At 39.0% G+C, this 21,540-nt stretch overlaps 1 protein-coding gene across 1 annotated transcript in view; it reads right to left on the minus strand.

Moving 5' to 3' along the window:
* Positions 1 to 12,588: 12,588 nt before the first annotated feature.
* OPN5 (opsin 5) overlaps positions 12,589 to 21,540 on the minus strand; it is a 38,509-nt gene continuing 29,557 nt past the window's right edge. Inside the window, exon 8 of the mRNA XM_005239189.3 lies at positions 12,589 to 20,672. Within this exon, the coding sequence (XP_005239246.2) occupies positions 20,609 to 20,672 (64 nt within the window). The 3' untranslated portion in view covers positions 12,589 to 20,608. The remainder of the gene's footprint in view (positions 20,673 to 21,540) is intronic.

A 21,540-nucleotide genomic window follows, 5' to 3' on the forward strand; every position in this document is an offset into this window, starting at 1 on the left:
AGGAATTGATCATCCTGTTTTGACGTCAATGGCCAATACTGAGGTTATTGAGTGCAGCAATTTTACAGCCAGCTCCTGTTTTCCTTCATGTTTTACAATTAGCCAAAGTTTTAGCAGAAATATCAGCCGGGAAGAAATCCTCTCATCATTTTAGATTCATCAGCTGCAGAAGCTACCAAGAAAGGTCAAATCCAAAAGCAAACATATGTCTTCATATTTACATTTAAAACAGGCAGCCCAAACAGCAGAGAGCTCTTTGCATTTGTTAAGCACAAACAAAGCATTCTGAAGTAGTGAAGTGTGAAGGTGACTGATAAATCAGCCAACAGTATTTTATGCTAAGTGTTTACAAAAAGAAGAGTTCAGGACAGAAAACGCCACTCTGTCCCCTGGGAGTATGCTTACCTATGATTCCACCTTGAAAATGCCTCCATATCAAGAAGAAGAAATCTTAATACCTTCATTTCTTTTTTTCTATTGTTTATCTATGTAGCAAATTTTCATTTTATTCCATCTTTTTTTTTTTTTTCCCTGAAGACAAACCTTCTTACTTGATTGTTGGGCTTTTGATTCACTAACATAACATTTTCCTTGTGGCCCAATATGTAGAGCTGCACAGATGATAAACCAGAGCTATATGGTTATTATTTACTTATTGTTTTTTCATATAAATCACCCCCAAGCTAAATTTCAGAAGTTTTCTGTTCACCTGAAAAATCTGCACATACCTTTTACAACCTGGGATCAAACTTGCTGACATTGCAATGTTCCAAATTCTGATTGATTGAAAAAATTTTTTTTTACTTTCTGTAGTAGTAGAGCCCATTGCCTGAACCATTTGATTCTCTCATTGATGACGAGAGTTACGTTGCTGTGCACTGTGGGGTATATAAGATGGGTTCAGGCTTCTAACCACAATGAAGGCTGAAAATGTAATGCATCTAAACTACCTCTTTAGGACAAAATTTCCAAAATGTATTCTTCTTTGAATTGTCTGTTCTTAACATAGTTCAAAACCTTGACATTTCATTAAAAAATTTAAGTTTATGTACAAAGTACTTTCTGTGGAGCAGAGATGGCGATGCTTGACCACTTCTCACTCTGAGCTCCTTGCCTTTCTGTAGTGAACACAATCTGGAAAACTGTGGATAAAGCTGTAAATAATATGACACAAAAGCTGTGTGATACTAGCTGTCTGACAAATGGCTACTCTGCCCGATAAAAAACACTTCTCATTGAGGGAGTCTTTATTACAGTAACAGTCCTGCTATACCCATTGCCTTTTTGGTCTCTTCTGCCCTGTATCATGCTACTAGTGCCAGGACCAGGACTATCCACCAGAATTTGGTTGACTAAACTAATAACCTGTTAGAGCAATCTTTGGCGTGGCTTTGGCCCAAATTTTACACCATGGTGTCCTTGTTACATCCCTCCCCAGTACAACAAGGACATAGTCAAACTGGAGAAATTCCAGCTGAGGGTCACTAAGATGGCCAGAAGGCTGGAGACATAGATGACATACACAGATAGGCTGTGGGAGTGGGGTTTATTCAGACTATTGGAAAGAAAGGGACACGACAGATGTGACTTCTTCCACAGTCTATTTGGGGTTAAGGAATAAAGATAAAGCCAGAGTATTCTCAGAGCTGCAAAATGAAAGGACAAGTGACAATGGGCACAAAGTGCTACAAGGTAAATTTCAATGAGATACAAGGAGAAAAATGTTTCACCATAAGGGTAGTCAAATATTGAAACAGATTGCTCAGAGAAGTCAAGGAATTGTGTCTTTGGAGACACACAGACTCAGATGGACATTGAACTGCCTTCTGAAACCTAAGTGACCTTGAAGATATCCCTCTTCAAGAAGGGGTTTGGATTACTTGACCTCCACAGGTCATCTTTCTCTTCCAAGCTGAATTAGTCTACAATCTTATGATTTTAAATCTTAATACTATAGATCTGTCCAGATTGTGCCAGTTGACTTCTGCACCAGAGAGTGGACCCTGACACTATTTATTTCTAGTACAGATGGAGTTTTTCTGCTCCAAAAAATGGGCATTGTATGCCAGAAGTCAGTAATTTTCCTTCCTTTTCTTTTGTGATTATTCACAAGGCCAGATATGTAATGTTATATACATATATAAAGTATATATCAGCACTAACAAACCCTTGTGGGGAATAGGAAGCAATTTTTACATTATTAGGTAAGGCTTTTTCTATTTTTATTTCCCATGAAAAAAAATTAATAGATATTAAAAGGAAAAAAAAAAACCCAAACAAAACTCAAAGGCATTTATAAGTGTTGGTTTCTATTTTAGGAAAAACTAAAAAGAAGGAAAAGAACATAATCCCACACTGCAGTTTTCTTGAATATTCCGTGTATGTGACCAACTACTCATCTAGAAAAAGTCATGAAATCTCTACCATATTTTTGAGATTACAGTTTCAATAAACATCAAGGTCAGCTAATTTGTAACAACAAACCATGATAAATCCAACAAGTAATATCTAAATGATAAGAAATAGAGAAATTAATGCCATGTTATCACAAATATTTTCTATACTCTCTTCTGATGCTGTACACAAAGTGCTTCTCAGAACTGGAATGTTCTGAGATCTCTTGCAGATGACCACGAGCATATAGGCCTCATGGTGAGGAAGACAGAGCTCAAAAGAACAGAGAAGTCATCTCCTTCATGGCACAATCACCTGAGGAGAGAAACCTAATAACCCATCAGTGGAAGTTAATTCACAAGCAACTATTTCTTCATTTTCAACTGAATCAGCTTTGGAGATGCCCATGGTAAGGTTCTCCTATGCTCCTCTTTGCTTTTATTGAGGTCGGTAAGTTCTCGCTGGCTTTCCTAGGGAGAGAGCTGGATCTGCCATGCGTATAGCATCTTTAATGCTCAAAGGATCAGTAAGGTCTTTCACACATATATATACATGAAAAGACACGCATCCAAGTGACCATTCAAGTCTTTTTCTTAACAATTAAGACCTGAATCACTGAAGTGGTTAATATATACAATAACCTTCGTACTGTGCCTTTAGCCCAGAGGAACAATGACTGTGATTCATAAGATTCATTATGTGGATTCATTATGTGCCACATTTGGCACATTGTCAACAGTGCTACCTTTTAAAGAGCCAGGATTAAGGGTGACGGTATGGAAAATTTTCTTTTATCCCATCCCTGGGTCAGTCTGGGTGTATCCCATGTATCAGCTTGCAACAAAAAAGTAGAGTGTGTGTCTTCAAGTCACATGCCCTTTGGGAATTTCTAAAGGGAATACCATCAACACAAAGGAAAAGGAAATAAAGTATGTTTAGCAACTTGAAAGAATTAGTTCTTTTATTTTCTTTCTTTTTTTCTTTTTAGTTGGCCTTTCCATGTTCTTACTAAAAGCATAATTTAGTCAGACGCTGTCTTCCTTTTTATTGCTAAATATGTAGGTTGAAAAGTACATATTGCCTGGAATTCAGGGTTGCAGATGAAAACCGTTCACCTTCCTCTGACAATGCAATCAGTGTCTGGCATTAGAAATTGGGCTGATTTCAGAAGGTTTTACAAATAGTCTATGCAAACCGCACCAAAACCAAAGGGTTTTGATTCAGCCCTAAAGCATTATTCCATCCAAGCCAGCATTGCCATATTCCAGATATTATCTACTTTTATCTCAGAGCTGACAAACATCTTTCCCCTAAATTGCCTGACTATCCTATCATGCAAAGCAGTCAAACTACTGGGTCAGCTACAACATCACACAGTTATACAGGTAGGATTATCTCAGTTATTATAATTCTTATTAGGTAAAGCATTCATATTCAAACTGTTGGCTAGAAGTCATCTTGAATATTACCGGCTATAAATTCAAGAAACCAACAAAAAATTCCTATTCTTCATGTCTTACACATAGAGGTTTCCACCAAGATAATTGGAAGAAGGTCATAAGTTAGGCAGGCTTGGACACTGTGATCAGTTGTTGCTTTCCAGGACCAAGTACCTTCAGACCAAAAACTTAAATCCTTTGTGAGAAGGGGAATTACTGAAAATAAATACTTAGAGCAATCTGACATTCTAGACAAACCACACATTTGCAATTGCTGCATCATTAAAACTGGAGCTGAATGCTCTATGAACATAGTAGTTGGATAGTCACACCAAAAAGTTAATTTCAAGAACTTGTCATTTGCACAAAAGAAGTGGTGATGAACAATGAAGATTTATTAAACTCTGACAGAAAACAATTGGAAAAAAACCTCATTTTGAACAGTCTCCATCCATCAACACTTCTGTTTGAGGAACCAGACATCATACATCATGAAAAATGTGGTCCAAGTATTTGCATTTTGTTATTTTCCTTTTAGTTTGTTAAATTTGCTACAGGCAGAGGAAAAGTTGCCCTATGGAAATAATCACTCCCACTTTTTGAAAAATGCTATTCCCTTGTCTTCTCTTAAGCTTTGTGGTAAATTCTCTGCCTCCCCATCTCTCTAAAATAATGTGTATGGCCTTAGGAATGTCTTTATCTAACTCCTGCTGTATGCTAGGTTATATTCCATTCAGCTGGTCTGATCTGTATGCATTTGGATTTTCCAGCTAATTACTTTGCTCTATTTGTATCATTAGTTTTATTGTTGTTGGTTTTGAAGAGACTTTTCCTGCCTAACTACTTTCCAGATTTTTTTTAATTATTATTTTCTTGAAACACTGAGTTACAGGAAAAGGCAGCAAACCTCTTGTGCTCCTAATTATAGCCCCAGTTTCTGAAACCTTTAGGCTTTCCCATTATTACTCCTAGCTAAAAGCATTTCAAAGGTGTATTTCCCTTCTTGATGCCTTATAGCAAAACCAGGCTTTCCACATCTAAAAGTTCCCCCACACAGGGCATTTGCATACGTCTGGAATTTTATATGCTGAATATAAAGCACAGAGGAGTCGATGCCATGAGGACTCCTGCTCCCCCAGGTGCAACACCAGGTTGGTATGCTTTCAGCCTGGTATGCAGTGCCCTGTCACCTCCCCAGTTTACACCAACCACTGCACAACACAGCTGTATTCTCACTTGCTCATACTGCTTGCAGAAAAAAACATGTGGCTTTTCTTGCCCAAGGGCTGAAGGAAAAGACTCAAAGAACCCAATGGACTATTTGATTTGTCCTTCTGTTGTTCTGACATGACTAATGGATCAAAACAAAATGAAAAAGACTGAGTGGCTTAGAAAGACTGAGCTCAAAATGAGAAACTGCTTTTTGGTAAATCTCACGTGCAAAATCCGTCTCCCTTTGTGTCAACTGCAGTCAGTTGCCCTCCAAGAGACAGTCAGCTGTCTCCATCTGTCCTTCAGCATCACATCTGCAGAAGCTCATTAGGTTAAGGTGAAGACCACAATCAGACCATCTGCCTTTGGCCTCTTCCATATCACCACTATTGTGCATCACCCCATTGTTCCTATATACCAGCTTGCAATTTGTATATATGGCTAAATCATATTTTCATAGAATCATAGAATATTTCAGGTTGGAAGGGACCCATAAGAATCATTCAGTCCAGATTATCCTGTTTTCTAACATTTATTTATTTATTTATTTATTTATTTATTTATTTATTTATTTATTTATTTATTTATTGTTTCTGTTCTCTATTTATATACTGCAAACCCAGTCTCCTCTGAAACATCTGCCAGACTCAGTAATTGGGCACAGTAGCTACAGTGACTTTACTCTGGTATGGAGGAAGAAAACCCACACAGCTGCTGCTGAGAAAGCCGCTGATTGCTACACCTAGGTGTAGGGTGGCAACATTAAAGCAAGCAGCCAGCTGCCATTGCTTAACCTGCTGCTGTGTCTTGGTGGCTCCCCACACCAGGAGGAGGCAGGTCAGACTTGCTGGTGCAGGTTGGCTGTCCCCAAGGCATGTGCCTACCATCTCCTTTATCAATAGCGGATCCGGCTCTGGAAGAAGCAGATACACAGCCCCAAAAGGCATTAGAGACTGACTCTGCCTTTGCTGCACACGAAAGCATCTCCGCTTGTGTGTGCAGCAAAAGCTCTGAGAGCAGAAGTGGCACGTTCAGGGAAACTTTGAAAACATCTACTGGGAACCGACGTCACTTCGTTTGGATTTTACCCCAGATTTCTAACAGTAATAGGTCTGGCATCCTAAAGGGGGTAATGTTAGTAATTACACTCACATTAAATGTAGGCATTTCAACTCAGCTTTTGATGCCATCTAGGTGGCAGTACCTTGAGTATCAATCTACCTGTATGAACACAGTCTTCACTGGAGTATGCTTGTAAGTTTATTGACGCTTCCTTTGCATCTGGCACACACATGGTCCCTATTAACAGCAGAGGAGGAAAGAAATCTCTTTGTGATTGGCAAAGAGATTTTCCTCTGGCACTTTTCTTAAGTGTTTTCATAGGCTTGCAAGTCTGTATTTTTCTCTTCCAGCAACACTGCTTTGCCAAGTATACCCCTTTTATTAATACAAATCTATTGGAGATGTCACGCTCTCCTACCTTCTGTTGAACTTGACCTTGAAGGAGCACTAGGCTTGTTTGGACCATGAAAACAGAAAAATAAGCTGTCCTTCCCTACCTTCCCCACTGCTTCCTTTTCAGCCAGTTGTCATCCTTTAACAAGCAAAGGAGGTTTACATGGAGGTAAGCAAATATAATAAACTGATCTCTTTGAAGATGAATTATACCTTTCTTTTTTTTTTTTTCTTTTTGGAAGCCTTCAAGATTGAATTCCTAATAAACAGCTCTTCATAAGATAGCCTCTGTCACTTCTTGTTTGTCTGAAGCATTTTTCCACATTGTTATATCTTTCAGCATTTACCCAAGCCAAAAAAATGTTACTTACTGACACACACAGGCTTGCAATATTTAAGCAAAACATATAAGCTATTCTACAAAAGGCAGGTTGACAGCAACATTTCAAAAATGAGACTATAATGTAATAAAAATGTTTATCCTGGCTTGTGTCTGCACAGAGAATAAGAAAATGAATGAAACATTGTGACAAATGAGGACCGGGAGAATTTTCCAGAGAAGGGGAAAATGAAAGTGGAGCTAGAGAAGAACAAAGCAAAACCTTCTGCAAAGGCCATGTTTGACTACAAGAATTTATGGCTTCTCTTCTTATCTCAATGGACCCTCTGTGAAGGCACTCCCCAGGCCAAATCCGAATAATTTGTCAGCTGTCTGCTAAGCCCTTTTTCTTCAAAAGCTTAACCCCAGTTACATGCCCATTGTATTTCCACAGAATGGTGTATCCCTGTTTCAAATAACCGAGCTTAATGCATCCCTGAAAGCATCCCTGTTGCTGATGTTAGCAGTAATAAATATGGCAGGCTGAGGATATATTCCCAGCAGAGCTTTGACAGTGCCTAATGTAAGTCCCTATATGCCCACAACAAATCTGTTACTTGACGATGTCTCTTTCGATACAGCCACTCAGGTGACAAACTTTCTCTTGCTGTCATTCCTTGGTGAGATAAAGCTTTTCTGTAAATAGCACTGCAGGCTGATTTCTTGCTTCTGTTCTTTCAGATCTCAAAGCAAAAGCTCTGGGAGCAGCTATGGCACCAGAAGTGGGTGAGGTTTACGGTACTCAACATGACTTTCATTAGGCTATACCTTGCCTTAGTGCCCTACAGCACTTTTTGATATTAATCCCAGCAGCATCCCTGTTTTGGTTGTTTGTTTGGTTTTTTGTTGGTGGTTGGTTTTTTTGTCCTAACTCTGTCTCTGTACAGATGGTAGAGGAATGAGTGATTAAAAACTACACAGACCTTATAGCATAGCAAATGGACTATTGCCCAATCTAGCCACAGAAGTCAAACTGACACTGAAAGTGAGAGAAACCTTTGGAATAAAAGTATCTTCCTCATGAGACAGAGGCAATGGCAGCCAACAAAAAAAAAAAAAAAGAGGGTGTTGGAGTGTAACCAGTACATTAGCATGCTGCAGATAATTTTGTTGCCTGCCTTTGAGAGTCATCGCGACCATGGAAGAGTTAGCATGGCCATGAAGGTGTCCCACCTTTCAAACTTTGGACAAGGGAAGCACAAAACAGATATAAAGCCAGCTTGGTATATACTCCCATGTCTGCTCAGCAGAGTTCAGTCAAAGTATGTTTGGTATTACGCTTGTAATCATATGTTCTGTGCTCTGAGATTTCTGCGTTCACGTAGTTCCACAGGAGTGGTGTATCAGTAGAAAAGAGGTGGGTGGCGAGTATGCAGGTCCTGCACATGCACCAGTGCCCCAAGGGTAGACCATGAGGAAGGAGAGCTTGACATGACCAGTGGATAAGCAATTGTATTTCACTCTTTTAAGCCTTGACTCCACTGCAACATACCATGGAAGCTGACACCGTCATTTTCTTACTCTATTTTCAGTGATGCATTAGAGCATTAATGCTAGCCAATTTCTTTGCAAAACTCTATATGACTAAAATCCAGGGCATATTTTGCACCTTCTGAAAGACTATGCATTAGATGAGACTGGAACAGGAATAGAAAACTTCAAAGATTCAGCTTCAAACCCTATCTTATTTAAAGTTGACAGTTTTTATCTTTGCATCATTCATGATGCTTTTATACTTTATTCCATTTCCTTTACCTAAGCATCAATAAGATTTCAAAAAGAAAACTTTTAATTTTTCCATTATCCCAAGATCTACCTAATTGCATGAGTGATCCAGAGCAGCAAACTGCTTTCAGCTAGAGTGTCATTTTCTTCTTTCCCCACTGTTCTTTTTTTTTTTCTTCTGATTTTCTTCATATAGCAGCAATTCATGTTAGTTCCTGAGATAGGCACAAAACTGCATCCTGTGGCTATTGATTCATACAAACACCTAAACATCTTTCCAGGCACTCCTGTAAGGGATTTCAAACCCCACAGAAACATTGCAGGATAAATTCAAAGTATTGCAAGATTCATCTCTATTTCAATGAATGAATCCTGTGCTAAAAGACTTTTCTTTCACCATGGAAATGAAGACATTGTCCTAGGAAATAATTCTAGCAAAGACTGATGTCATAGTTTAAGATACTGCTCACTGAGTGAATTCAGTGAAGATAACATTCAGAGAAGTAGAAACTGAAAGTCACATCCAATCCATGCCAAAAAAGTTTGCATGTGTCTTTGGGGTCGTTCTTTCAAGGTTACAGTCTAATTCCTTGGACAAGAATCCTTGTTGCATGAAGGTCATCTTTAGATCGATGAGGAGAAAGTAAGAACATTTCTTGGAAAGATATGGATGTGAGTCTCAATTTCTACTTCTCAGTCTCTTCAGAAGGGCAACTCACTTTGGCTAAACAATTAAATAGTAATTGGGCCAGAGAAAAAGAGAGAAACTGACTGTACAGGCATGTGGTCAGGAGTCTTTGAAATACAGAAGACCCTGATTAAAAACCCTTTTCCCAATGGGAGGAAAGAGACACTTGAACCTTTATCATCCACTTGCTCTGTGCACCCTACACTGCTTGCTGTTCTGGATCTAAAGAAAAGCTTTTAAAGGCTGTAACAGAAAATGGGAAAATCATCATTATTACACTTGTTATATAGGTGAGGCATTTAGGCAAAGCAGAATTTTACTAAAGCCTGACATGTGACTCCCACTGGATGTATGTAGCTTTTAGGTCCATCACAGCTTTCCTTCACAGAGGCAAATATGTGTCATTTGCTTTACATGCTTTTACAATATTCATTTAAAATCAAGTATGCACCATTCCAAGTGGAAAAGTTATGCACTCAATTTTCCACAAAACATAAAGACAAGTGGAAACACAGTGGCATACTTCCAAATATTTTAAGAAAGGAATTCTGAAAAGTTATTTATAGCCAGCATAGCTAGAATCAAAAGTTCTCCCTATCTATCAGCACAAAATCAAAATCAGAAGCGTCAAATTAAAAAAAAATAATACTCCAGAGGAATGAGATCACTGAGCGACCCACTTCAAACATTGTCCAATTGATTCATCCCCTTTCTGATTTTGTTGTTATATTCCACAGGTAAAAGTAAAGAGAAGGAATGGGGGGGGGGATCTTAAAAAAACTTTAATTGTGGTGACCACCCTGAAATATCCTACAAGGAGACTGCCTTCTGTAAGGTGAATATCCACCTTTTTTAAACATTAAGCACCTAAAAGATGATTTGCCTTCACCACTCCACCATCCTTTCTACTTGCTGAACCCCTGGGGAAATGTAAGTAAAACTAAAAGATCAGTTCCACAAACTTGTTTTCTTGTTATGCAACAATTTTATGAGCCTGTTTCTGGCCTGACGGGATTCCCACGCACCACAGCCCTGCACCCCACGGGACAGCAGCTCCTGCCAAGCAGGGAGGGTGCTCATGTGGAAAGCGTTCAAAAATCCCAGGGCTGGCCCAAAACACTGACTCCGTGAGACCTAGCGGTGCTCCAGCACCACCTCAGAGAAGTGCTCATAGTTCACAGTATTTTATTCCTGAAAATGAAACTTGGGTAAAGAGCAAGCCTTAGTTTAGTACAACAGCGAAATCAATATTCTATACTGAGATGCAAACCCCTGTTTGATTGCTAGCTGCAAGCCTGGTTGTTTTAACATCCACATGTAAGTTTTACATGCACCAGAACCTCTTTTTTTTTTAAATTCTGATTAAATTCTTCTTTTATTTTGAGCTCCCACTACAGAAAAAGCTTACCATAAGCAGAAAGCTCCTCGCTAATCTCCAAATCTCCATGGAGAGTGCATCTGTTATAGTGTTTTCTCTGATCTTACAGTTTACCTACTGATCTAAAAATAAATTTCTTGCTCATAATTGTTTTTTACAAAACCTGTTGTTTCTTTTTCAGTGTATCAGAGTAACGGCTATGAAATAAAGGGGAAAAAATAATCTGTTCTTTTATTTTGGCTTTGAGGAAAGCTAACAGAAATAATCCCTGATTCACTCAGAGAACTACTTTAATGCCATTTATAAGCACGACCTTCAAAGAAAAACACTTTCTTCAGTGCCTTGAAATACCTGTTGTTGGATCTAAACCTGCATCAGTGAAATCAAAGTGCAGCACTTGCTTTCGCTGGACCCACAGGATGTTGGGAGGAGCACCCCTCTCCAAGGCCATTAAAGCAAGTCAGTTCAAGCATCTTTGAATGTTTTTCCAAGTAACATGCTTCATGTCACCCCTGTGGGGCCAGTGCGTTGCCGGGAAGAGCTCCCGTGGCTCCTACAATAAAGTCACTTCATACCTTTGCCTTTGTAGGCTGATGGAGCCCCTCTGCGCAACCGGCCAGCGGCTGGAATTCTGCTGCAGGATGAGTGCACCCCCTGTTTCCCAACACTCCGCCAGGACACTGCACATCCTTCCCTTTGCCTCAAGCCTGCTGTTTTACACTGGGACATCTCATTTGGTGCCTTCCAGCTTCCGTGCCATGAGAAGAGTGTCAATCTGTTCCTTTCATCATTTCTTTGCTATCTGTGATCCCTGCTGTATCCTATCAGACTTCCCCCTCTTCCAAGGCGAGTCCATTTAACCTGTCATTGTACAGAAGCTGGTTCATGTCTTGCAACGCGGTTTTTCTGCCCTTCGCCAGATCTTTCCTTCTGCCACCGTTTCCTCTGAGGCAGAGCTGTGGGTGTACAATGCAGACGTGGCGTGCCAGGAGAACAGGGGGCAGCTTGGCACTCATTTTCCAGCTCGATCCCTACATTTACAGCTCCCCCTATTGCGTTTTGGACTGTAGCTGAACTCGTTTTGGGGACAGAGCAAAATGAGATCTGAAATACTGCCATGTCCAGTCAATGCCACCCAGCATTCAGCTTTTCACTGGTGTGATCTGCAGTTTCTGAGCCTTGGCTGGCCAGATTCATGGACAGATTACCGCTGAAGGGGAGAGGATGAGTCTGGGAGGAAAAGCTCCGAGCTCTATGCCGCCTCACCCTGCCTGCATCACTTTCCCTGCTATGAGCACTGCCCAGCAAGGTTTTCCACAGTGCATCTCCCATCAGATGAACAGAAAAAGGAAGACTGCCCACTCCCCCTAGTTTTCAGCTCCCCTCAGTTGTCTCAAAGAACAGGGTAAAGCTACTACTAAGAATGAGAGCATCCCTTTTCCTTGTCTTCTCAGGGAAGAGCACATGAAAACCCTGCCCAGGTAGCACTCCACTAAGCAGGATGCCCAAACCACGGTACCTCCTGAAGCTTAATTTGTAGGATCCCTCAGCCAAAGCTGCTGGCTGTCTTTTGAGGTCATGGAGGCAGAGGGAAAAAGAGGTGGAGAAAGTATTTCATTTTTTATTTAAAGAATCCTTTTAATTAGGGTGGCAGACAAATAACTTAACCTTTTGCTTTGGGTGCTTCTCATTACACTGAAATGGGCCTCACCCTCTTTCTGCAGCCACTCAAGTCACGGCAAAGCATTGGACTGCAGAAACATGCAGGTTATGGCTTGCACTTAAATGGCACCAAGAGCAGCCTGGATGAGAAATCATACAACGTTGTAATCAAAACCTAGAGACAAAACAACAGCTAACAGCATTGATCCATTCTCTTGCTTTATTTGAAAGCACATTCAGATAACAAAGTGCAGAAAATAAAGTCTGCCCGTGATGCTGTCCATCTGGCGGTGTGTTTAGAGGAATAAAAAAGGGCAGAGAAAAAGGAAAATAACCGATTTGTTGTTCCAATACAGTGACAGCGAAGTGTTCCCTGGTGTTAAGTGCAGCCAGTAAGCTAGGTTCTGCACTGCTTCATAACACAGCGTTATATATTAACAACATATTAACTCAGCAACACTGCTTGAGAACTTACACAGTTATTTACAGGTTCACTCCATAAATTTTCTCTTACATTGTTGATTGCAGTTCCAGGACGTTGCACTGACACACAATGTGTTGGAAACATTTATGGACACTAACAATTGAATTCGGGACAGTGAGTTACAAGACTGTAAGAGTTTATGAACTCTCCCACTGCTCTGACCTCTGCAGTTTGTTAATAATCATGCTCAGATCTTCCATGATCTCCATTATACCAAAAAGATCCAGCAATAAATGTTCTAGAAAGGTCTGTATTAATTTCTGACAGCTGTATACAGCTTTGAATGTTGCTTGCAACACCAACATGCTATCACTAACACTTAGCTGCATGGTCCAGCAGGCCATGGAGAAGGATAAGTGCATTTTTAAAAGAACAGACAGAAGCAGAACATGGGAGGAAGCTGAAATCACTCAGCGACAGGAACAAAGTGGCCTTCAGCCTTCCTCGCCTTCATGCTACTGTCCACGTTAAACCCTTGCTGCAATGAGTACCTCCCCTCAGCAAGAGGGACCCTCTTAGCTCAAGGTCGAGTTTTTGAAGTCAGAGCTGGAGAATGAGCCCTTAGAAAGCAGTCAGTATGTCTGACATTTCTTGGGTCCAGCGTGCTCCAATACAGCTGAAAAGACATTGTTTCCTTTTATTTCTATCACAGTTTCAGACCGTGGCCAGGCCCCTGACTTCAGCGGGGTTACTCCCGATTTACCTCATCTGTAATTGAGAGAGAAGCCCAGCCCCTACCTACTTTCCCTCTTCCCCATGGACCCAGATCATCTATTGTAGGCGTTGTAAACCAGCTGCAACTCCACCAAGGCTGGTAAGGTTGCCGTTCTGGAAAATATGCAAGATAAATAGTAAACACAAGATTCTTTTTTTTACAGTAGAAACTGTAAATAGACATAGACCAAGGACTTCAAAGGAGGTGTGTACCTATTTCCAGCAGGAAGGAATCTGATCCTCTAAATAGAGGAAAAAGCTAGTTCATATGTGCCTGTGATTTCTTGCTTTACAATACAAAGCATAGACCAGTATCAGGACATTAAATGTGAATACAATTCTACTGCCAACAAACTGAAATTATAAATATAGCGCATACACTAAAAATTACACTTGAAATAATTGCTTTATAAGGACACATCTTCAGTAGTAGGAATATCTTTCTATACAATGAATACACCTAAGCTTTGAGATTACATTCATATTTCGGTTATTTTTGGGTCAGTATCACTAAAAGCCTACTGATATCTTTGTAAATTTAACTCTGTTAGAAATATAATTCCTAAGAATGAAAATGTAGATCACAAACCACTAATAAATGTTTTTCTAAAGGTAATTTTCTCATGTAATTTCCCATGTGGTTATTTGGTATATTTTAATTTAATCACTTAGAGATTCCAGATTTATTATCATACTCTCAAAAGCTCGATAGCATAACTGAAAATATTTTATTCCAAGAAATTGTCTATGGCAGAAAATACAGCACTTTATTTCAGCTCGCACTGCAAGTGTTGCAGAACGATACCTCCCTGAAAAGCTCATCTAATAACTGAGAAAGCAAAGCTACTTCTTTCATAGCAAAGTTTAACTTGGCATCTATGCATGCCACTGCATTGCACCAACTCTGGGTTTTGAAACCACTTGATGAGAAGTGAAGTTTCACTGAATGACAGGTCTTTTGAAGCCGGTTTCAGTGTATACAATCTAGCTGTCAGTACAGCAAGGTCAGCACTCATTTCTCCAGCAGTACAGATAGGTCCTAAGGTGAGATGTTACCCCTTAAATTAGGAAAACATTCATAAAATCAGGTATCAGGACTAAAAATGGCCATGTAGATGTATTTTGTGTTGTAAATAAATTCTGCTAGTGGATTAGCTAATCTGTTCTTGAATTTCTAGTAAATCATGCCTTAATTTCTCCCCTGGAGATCTCTCCCAAAGCCTGATTGTTCCTCTAGAAGCCCCATCTCAGCTTTTCCTGCCTTAGCTTCCAGCTTTGATTTTTCATTCTATCACCTTCTGAGACTGTGAATAATTCCCTTTCTTCATTTACATTATTATTGCCTTAAAGCTATTTATAGGCTGATTTAATTTACTCTCAGACCTTTTCTCTTCTAGGCGACTTAGCTTAACCCTGCCATCCTCTCCTTTTAGCTCCTATTGCTTATACATGATCTTTTTTTTTAATTCCCTGTTACATTTTTCCCTAAAGCTTTCCTTAGCTTTGGGGACCAGGACTGCAGACAGAGAGACAAGTTCTCTACACACTGATGAATCTAAGATAATGGCTTGTAATTCAGGATCAAGTATGTTCTGATGCTTGAGAGGAAGACTTTAAGGTGTTGCAGATTGCTTCCATGAATGCAAAACCTTAGAGTAAGATCCTCTTTTTATGTTTTGCAAGACTGATGTAGAAAGAGCAAGACTTTCACACTAGCCTCTGATTTTAAGATGCTACACCTCTGTGTAGCCCCTTTTACAAACTGAAACAACCTTCACACCTTTTTTCATATCTGTTTTCTACACATACCTATTTTCTAAATGTTTTCTATTTTCACTACTGTAAGATTACGTTTACTGCAATATAAACATTATTCATCATTTAAAACATATACCATACCACACACCATATTCAGCATCTATGACCAAAATATGTTCTGTGCAACAGTCAAGCTTTGGTCAGGACAATGTTTACTTGATATTTCACAAATTTCTTTGTCATTTTACAGAACGGTTAAGAGATCTACTCCCAAAATTCCCCTTAGGTGCTACGTCCAAATTACAGACCAATGGTCTGTCTTACTGACTCAAGGATCCTACTAAACCTTTGCTCTTTATTAGTATCTACCATCCAGATGTTGCAGTTACTTGATATGATACTGAATGCCTCTCTTAGAATAGATCTTTAACAAATTACATGGCAATTTTCTAGGGTTTTCTTCCCTAACTACTTGTGACACAAAAATATGGTCAGTGATGGATAGAAGCTCATTATACATAGTCAGTGAAGAATCCTTTAAGTTCAGAAGTAATGGAAGCATGAAATATGTAGCTAAGTCTTGTATTTCAAAGGATTTTGTTCTGACCTATAGGTCCAAGACTCAGGAACCGAAGATTATCATGGGCAATTACAAAAACAGCCCTATCACCATATGCACTGTGTGCCAGGTAAAGGGCAATACAAGTCAACCTGAAAAGCAAAGCATGTAAATAAAAGAAAGGTCAGTATGGGATGCACAATGGCTCAAGAATGTAAATATAGTGATGACAATAAAGGACTCTTCCCTTCATTGCTCAGCAACAGCTCTCCAGAAATTCTAGTTTCACGTGGGTAAATGTTCTTCCTTGGGGCTCTAGAACTGCAGACGCGTGAAACTTGGAAAGATGCAGATGTGGAGGAAACCAATGAAACATCTATCTGTCTTGGGAGAAGGGAGGGAGAAAAATGGATGTTGCAGTGTATGTTATTTGTTAAGAACTGCTTACCCCCAGCAAGTATCACCTGGGAACAGCCTGAGCTGGGAAATGTAACCAAAAAGATGTCAAAGCAGCTTTCCTGAGGGATGCAGATTGATGTGTCTGAAAGTTCCCTTGTGGGAAGAAGAGGTAGAAGTACAATCATAAAATGAATAATATAGGATTACACAAGAATGAAGTGCCTGGTCAGTTAAAAACAATTAAGATTTATTCTCATGACCAAGATCACCCCGCACACTGGAAGTGGGACATCCTCCAAAAGACATTGTCCATACACAGTCAGCCAAGAGAAAAGTTCCACCAAAGAATCTGATTCCCTAGCATTGTGTCTGTCAATTCACTAATCAAACTCTCTTCATATGAAGACACATCAATTTCCTCTTTCCCTTTGGATGCCACAAAGCCAAAAATCTTCTGCTGGCTGCAATCTTGCTCTGTAGGCCATAAATATTTTTAACAAATGACTTGTTGAGTTGGGGTTTTTTTCATTATTATTACAGGTGTAGAAATAAATTTTGCTACAGATGCATTCACCTGCATGGACAAATGCTCTCTACTCTCTTCTGAAAGCTCAAGACCATAACTTTCATTTTTAGTGCTTTACTTTTTTCACCTTTTTCTGTCATAAAACTTTGCTTAATTCCCCTATCTCAAGTGTCTCTTCAAGCATTGTAAATCTTGATAGTTCTACTTGTCAACAGATTTCCAAGTCTGTAGGAGAAGGTTTATAGGCATTCTCCATCTATGACTGAAAATGACCAAAAGTTTCCATATCCACATGCTCTCTGCATAATTTCACTATCTATGACCTTGAAACGCAGAGTCGTGGCTTAGTCTCACTGCGGCAATCTTACTGTCCAGGTCAGCTCATTATATAAATGGAGTCTTAACCTGTGTCAATTATTTCCCTCAAGGCACTGACAGTGAATGCAGATAGCATTTTGCTTCTGAGCAGCTCAGTCTAAATGTGCACATACCAAAAGGTTCTCATGTATAGCTATTATTCTTGATTACACTATTTTCATTGAAAAAACATTTGGTTTAATGTTAATACATAAATGAGGAACTTTCTTAATATAACAAAGAGGATGAAATATTGAAAATGCAATAAAGAAGTCTTCCTTCATAGCCATGTTGGTGTTTTGACTAAGCTCAGATCGCAAAACAATGTAAGTTTGAATCTCACCAAACAACGAGAAGTTTTCTGGAACAGAAAATGAGAGATTCAGTCTTTTGATGACCTCAGACCAAGGTTACGTGGCTCAGTTTTATATAATGATCAATTATCAGTCCTAGCACATGGAGAGGATAAAACTCTGTCCTGGGCATCAATGGCAAACAATTACCTTTTGAACCATCAGGCTACAGCCATCAATTCAATTCAAAGTTGACCTTGAAAAATTTGAATCCATAATAAGCCTCCTTATTCCTCTACCACTGTGATCCCAAGCAGGGCAGAAAGTAATTGTATGATCTGCTTTATACAGGTAGACAAAGAAGGTACATCCATTCTCTGTTATCATTAAATTGAACGAGCTCCATGAGCTCTTAGGTTCAGATTCTGCTTTTACATTACAGTTCTGCATGCTTGAATGTTTACATCTTGCTTGATTCAGGAAAACACCTTTCACTTGAACACATGCTCAATATAAATATGTCTCAAACTCCTGCTTTAACTCCTGCTTAAATTGGTGTCCTATTGTCTCTTACAGAGCAAGATACCATTCAGTAGTGGTAAAACTGTGTCTTCAAACAAATGTAATTATGGCCCTAAATAAAAAACAAATCATATGAAATGTGATTTTCATGATTCTGGAAGTACATATTTGGAGTTTACTAAACTTCTGAACTATTTAGATAACACATGTATCTAATACATCCCCTATAATGGCATCCAAAAATATTTTACAGTCTTTAAGAATATACCATTCAGCCCTACCACCAGTATGTATCCATTTCTAGGATGATCCAGCAGCAATTCCAAAGAAAGTACATAATTAAAAAAAACTAAAGAGAAAAGTCTCCCCAGTTGAAACTGCAGGAAGCGTTCATGCACAAACTGTGAATTGATCTACCCTAAAATCTGGCCAGACTAGTGGCTAATTCCTACAATCTTACCAGCAGCTCTGCTCCAAATAATCTGCATTTATAGGGCCACAGCACATGTGCCTTACATCAGACTTTAGTTATGATAAACATCTATAGATACCAGCCAAAGTTTGCCTGTATGAAGAAAAGAATAAAAGCTGCAGGAACAGGGAGGGAAGATTGTTAATGGCTTCATAACCAAATCTGGAAATACTGTAAAGGATGTCTTGTGCTCTGGATGAAGTCTTGGGTGCAACTTGCAACGATAGTCAAGAAATAAAGTCGACTTATAATGAAAGATCTGTGGAAGTGAAAGAACTCAACTTCTTGGGAAAAAAACAGCACAAAACATTGTATAGGTAACATGGCAACTCATTCTACCTATGTGCGTTCTCCTAGTATTTATTTAAACTTCTTTTGCTAAATTATTGCGGAGAAGGAAACAAAACTTTCTTCTACTCAGCTTAAGATATTAAAAAAAATTAAACTTCTGCTATGTTGTCTGAATATCATTTGAGAAAATAGTAACTGTTTGTACTGCAGAATGGGAGTGCTGGGACACTCCAACAAACATCATATTACTTTAAACCTTTAAGACATTATTGTATAAAGCAAGATTAACATCACTGCAGATCACCTACAAAAGAAGTTCAGTTCAGTATAGCAGGGAATAAATGTTAAACACAATTGTGAAATAACAATATGATAACAAGCACCATTAAATGTTAAACAGGAAAACATTTGAAACTCTTTCATAACTGCTTTCTTTCCTTAAAGGAACAATTCAGAAGAAGAATTGAACCCTTATAACTGTCTTTTTTTTAATTGAACAGTCAACACAAAGCTGTGTGGGAGACTCTTTGATTTGCAATTAACTTACTTTTTATAGTATCATATTCTTCCCAAAGAAATTATGCACAAACATCAAAACCATTACTTTAAACATTAAAAGTCTGCTTATACTGGACGGCTAATTTTTGGTCTGTAGCAATGCCTCAACCTTAAGGTAAATCTAAAAAAAAAGGAAAAAAAAAAGGGAATAATTATGGCTCAGATCCAATGCAACTATTTTGGCTGCCTTACTTTGCAGGTCTTTTCAAGGCACGTTGTTTTCCTATTGAGTGTATTAGGAACTTACAAGCTTCATTTTAGTTGGACTGTTGTTCTCCTTAAATCGTTCCTAATGCTTACCCTTCCAGCACTTAGTGCTTAAAAATTAGGTACAACTGCATTTGAGAAAGAATTCTCTGTTACTGTGCTGTAATCTTTCCCATTAATTCACTAGTTTTGAGTCTGGTTTCATGCTTAGAATTGAAGTATTTGTCATTTTATATTACATAGTGATCTCATAAAGAAGGGTGAAAAGTAAAATACAAGCTGCAAAAAGCCAGTTACCATTCAAAGAATTCAAACCTGTATGCTTGTTGCCATCATATTTCATTTTAATTTTGACCAGGGAATGGTAAAAAGATGTGCAAACTATTGGTTTGCTCAGTTTGGCTTATATGGGGCTGACTTCATTAAGGTTCTGGTTTTTTATTACGAAGTCATTCATGATTCCAAAATGTTTAAATGAAACTAGCATTTCAGGAAGAGACCTTTCCCCTCTCATTCACAGATGCAGACCATTTGCAGTGCGTGAGTGTGGAGCTTCTGAGCTGGCCTTGACTGAAAGCAAAATGTTTCTGAATATTGAAGGACTGAAGTCAAAGCGGTTTTAAGATAGCTTGTAGCCACATGAGTTGGAGAGAGTGGGCTAATATTTCTCCAGTGGGTGATTCAGACCCCTGATAAGTGAAGGGCCAACTCAGATTTGTCTTCCAAGGAGTCCTTTCTCTCATGCTCCAGTTCTCCAGTGACTGCAGCAGGAATCTGGGGAGATTAGCTTTAGCAATCTAAAACTGGCCTTTGTGAATACTACCTTTTCCATGAGGGAAAATAACGTCAAAACTATCACATCTCCTAGTGCTAACAAAAAAAAAAAAAAAATCTGAAGTGAATAAAATTTTTTTATACAAATGACTCTTCTCTGTTTCTTCTTCCTCTGAGTACTTAAAATATTTGCTCAGCTCTAATCACACTATTTTGGTCTGGATGCAAAGAACTACATTGTACATAGGACTAGGGAGTAAAATAAAACTGTCATCATGTTTTAATTTATTTACAGAAAGAGGAACTTGAGACGGTATGATTTTTATCATCAGGTTTTCATTTGCTGTATATGAAATGGACCTTCATACTTCCAGCTGGGTTTCGTTCATCACCATCGAGTCTCTGTGTGCAGATATGGTATACATCCTATGGGAAGGAGAAAGCACAACAATCATTTTGTTCATACCAAGCTAACAATTAAGTTCTTAATTCTGGGAAGCAATTTCTCCAGATCATTTTGTTCACTGCAGAGGCCTAGGAAAGCCAAGTTACATTCAGCACGAGGGACTAAGTGAAACCTCCTTCCTCCTTTGGAGCTTGAATATGCTTGTGAAATGCAAATCCAGCTGCCAAAGATTTGCTGAAGGCTGCTTTGGATTTTTCTCCCATTTGTCTAAAAGGGCAGAAGGGCTTTTGGTAAGCTATAAATTCAGCACCTCAAACACTTACAACATACATAAACCCTGTATGTCCTGCAGATGGGGTAAATCTGAGTGTAAGATCATAAAATCATCTGCTAAGGGAAGCTGTGGGAGCTCGCGATCCTGACTCGCTCTGAGCAATGCCTCAAAAAATGCTGGAATTGGTAAGGGAATAATATGAATGATGAAATGGGCCTTCATGCCCCTAATAAGTACATACTGAGGCACATGTGTTCTAGGCTTTTGAAGCAAATTACTGGAATTCTATTAATCCACAGTCACATATGTGGTAGGGCATTTGTGGCCTTTATATCAGCCTACACTGTCAGATTAGCATCCATCTTTATCTCACTGGTTCGATTACAGAAGTAAGATACTTGTCTGGCATAAGACAGAACGAGAAACATTTTTCCTCCAAGTGTACAATTAATGTTTCCAGGAACTCCACTGGTGGTCAGCACAGATTTTGCCAGAAAGTTGTAAATAGAAAAGCATCCTTTTTATATAGCTCTTATTACACTTTGATTTGTTTGTTTGGGGCCGGTTTGGGGATTTTCTTGGGTGTGAGCGGTACCTACAGGGTGATTAAGGAA

Source organism: Falco peregrinus, chromosome 7 (genome assembly GCF_023634155.1).
Source record: "Falco peregrinus isolate bFalPer1 chromosome 7, bFalPer1.pri, whole genome shotgun sequence".
Taxonomy (NCBI): domain Eukaryota; kingdom Metazoa; phylum Chordata; class Aves; order Falconiformes; family Falconidae; genus Falco; species Falco peregrinus.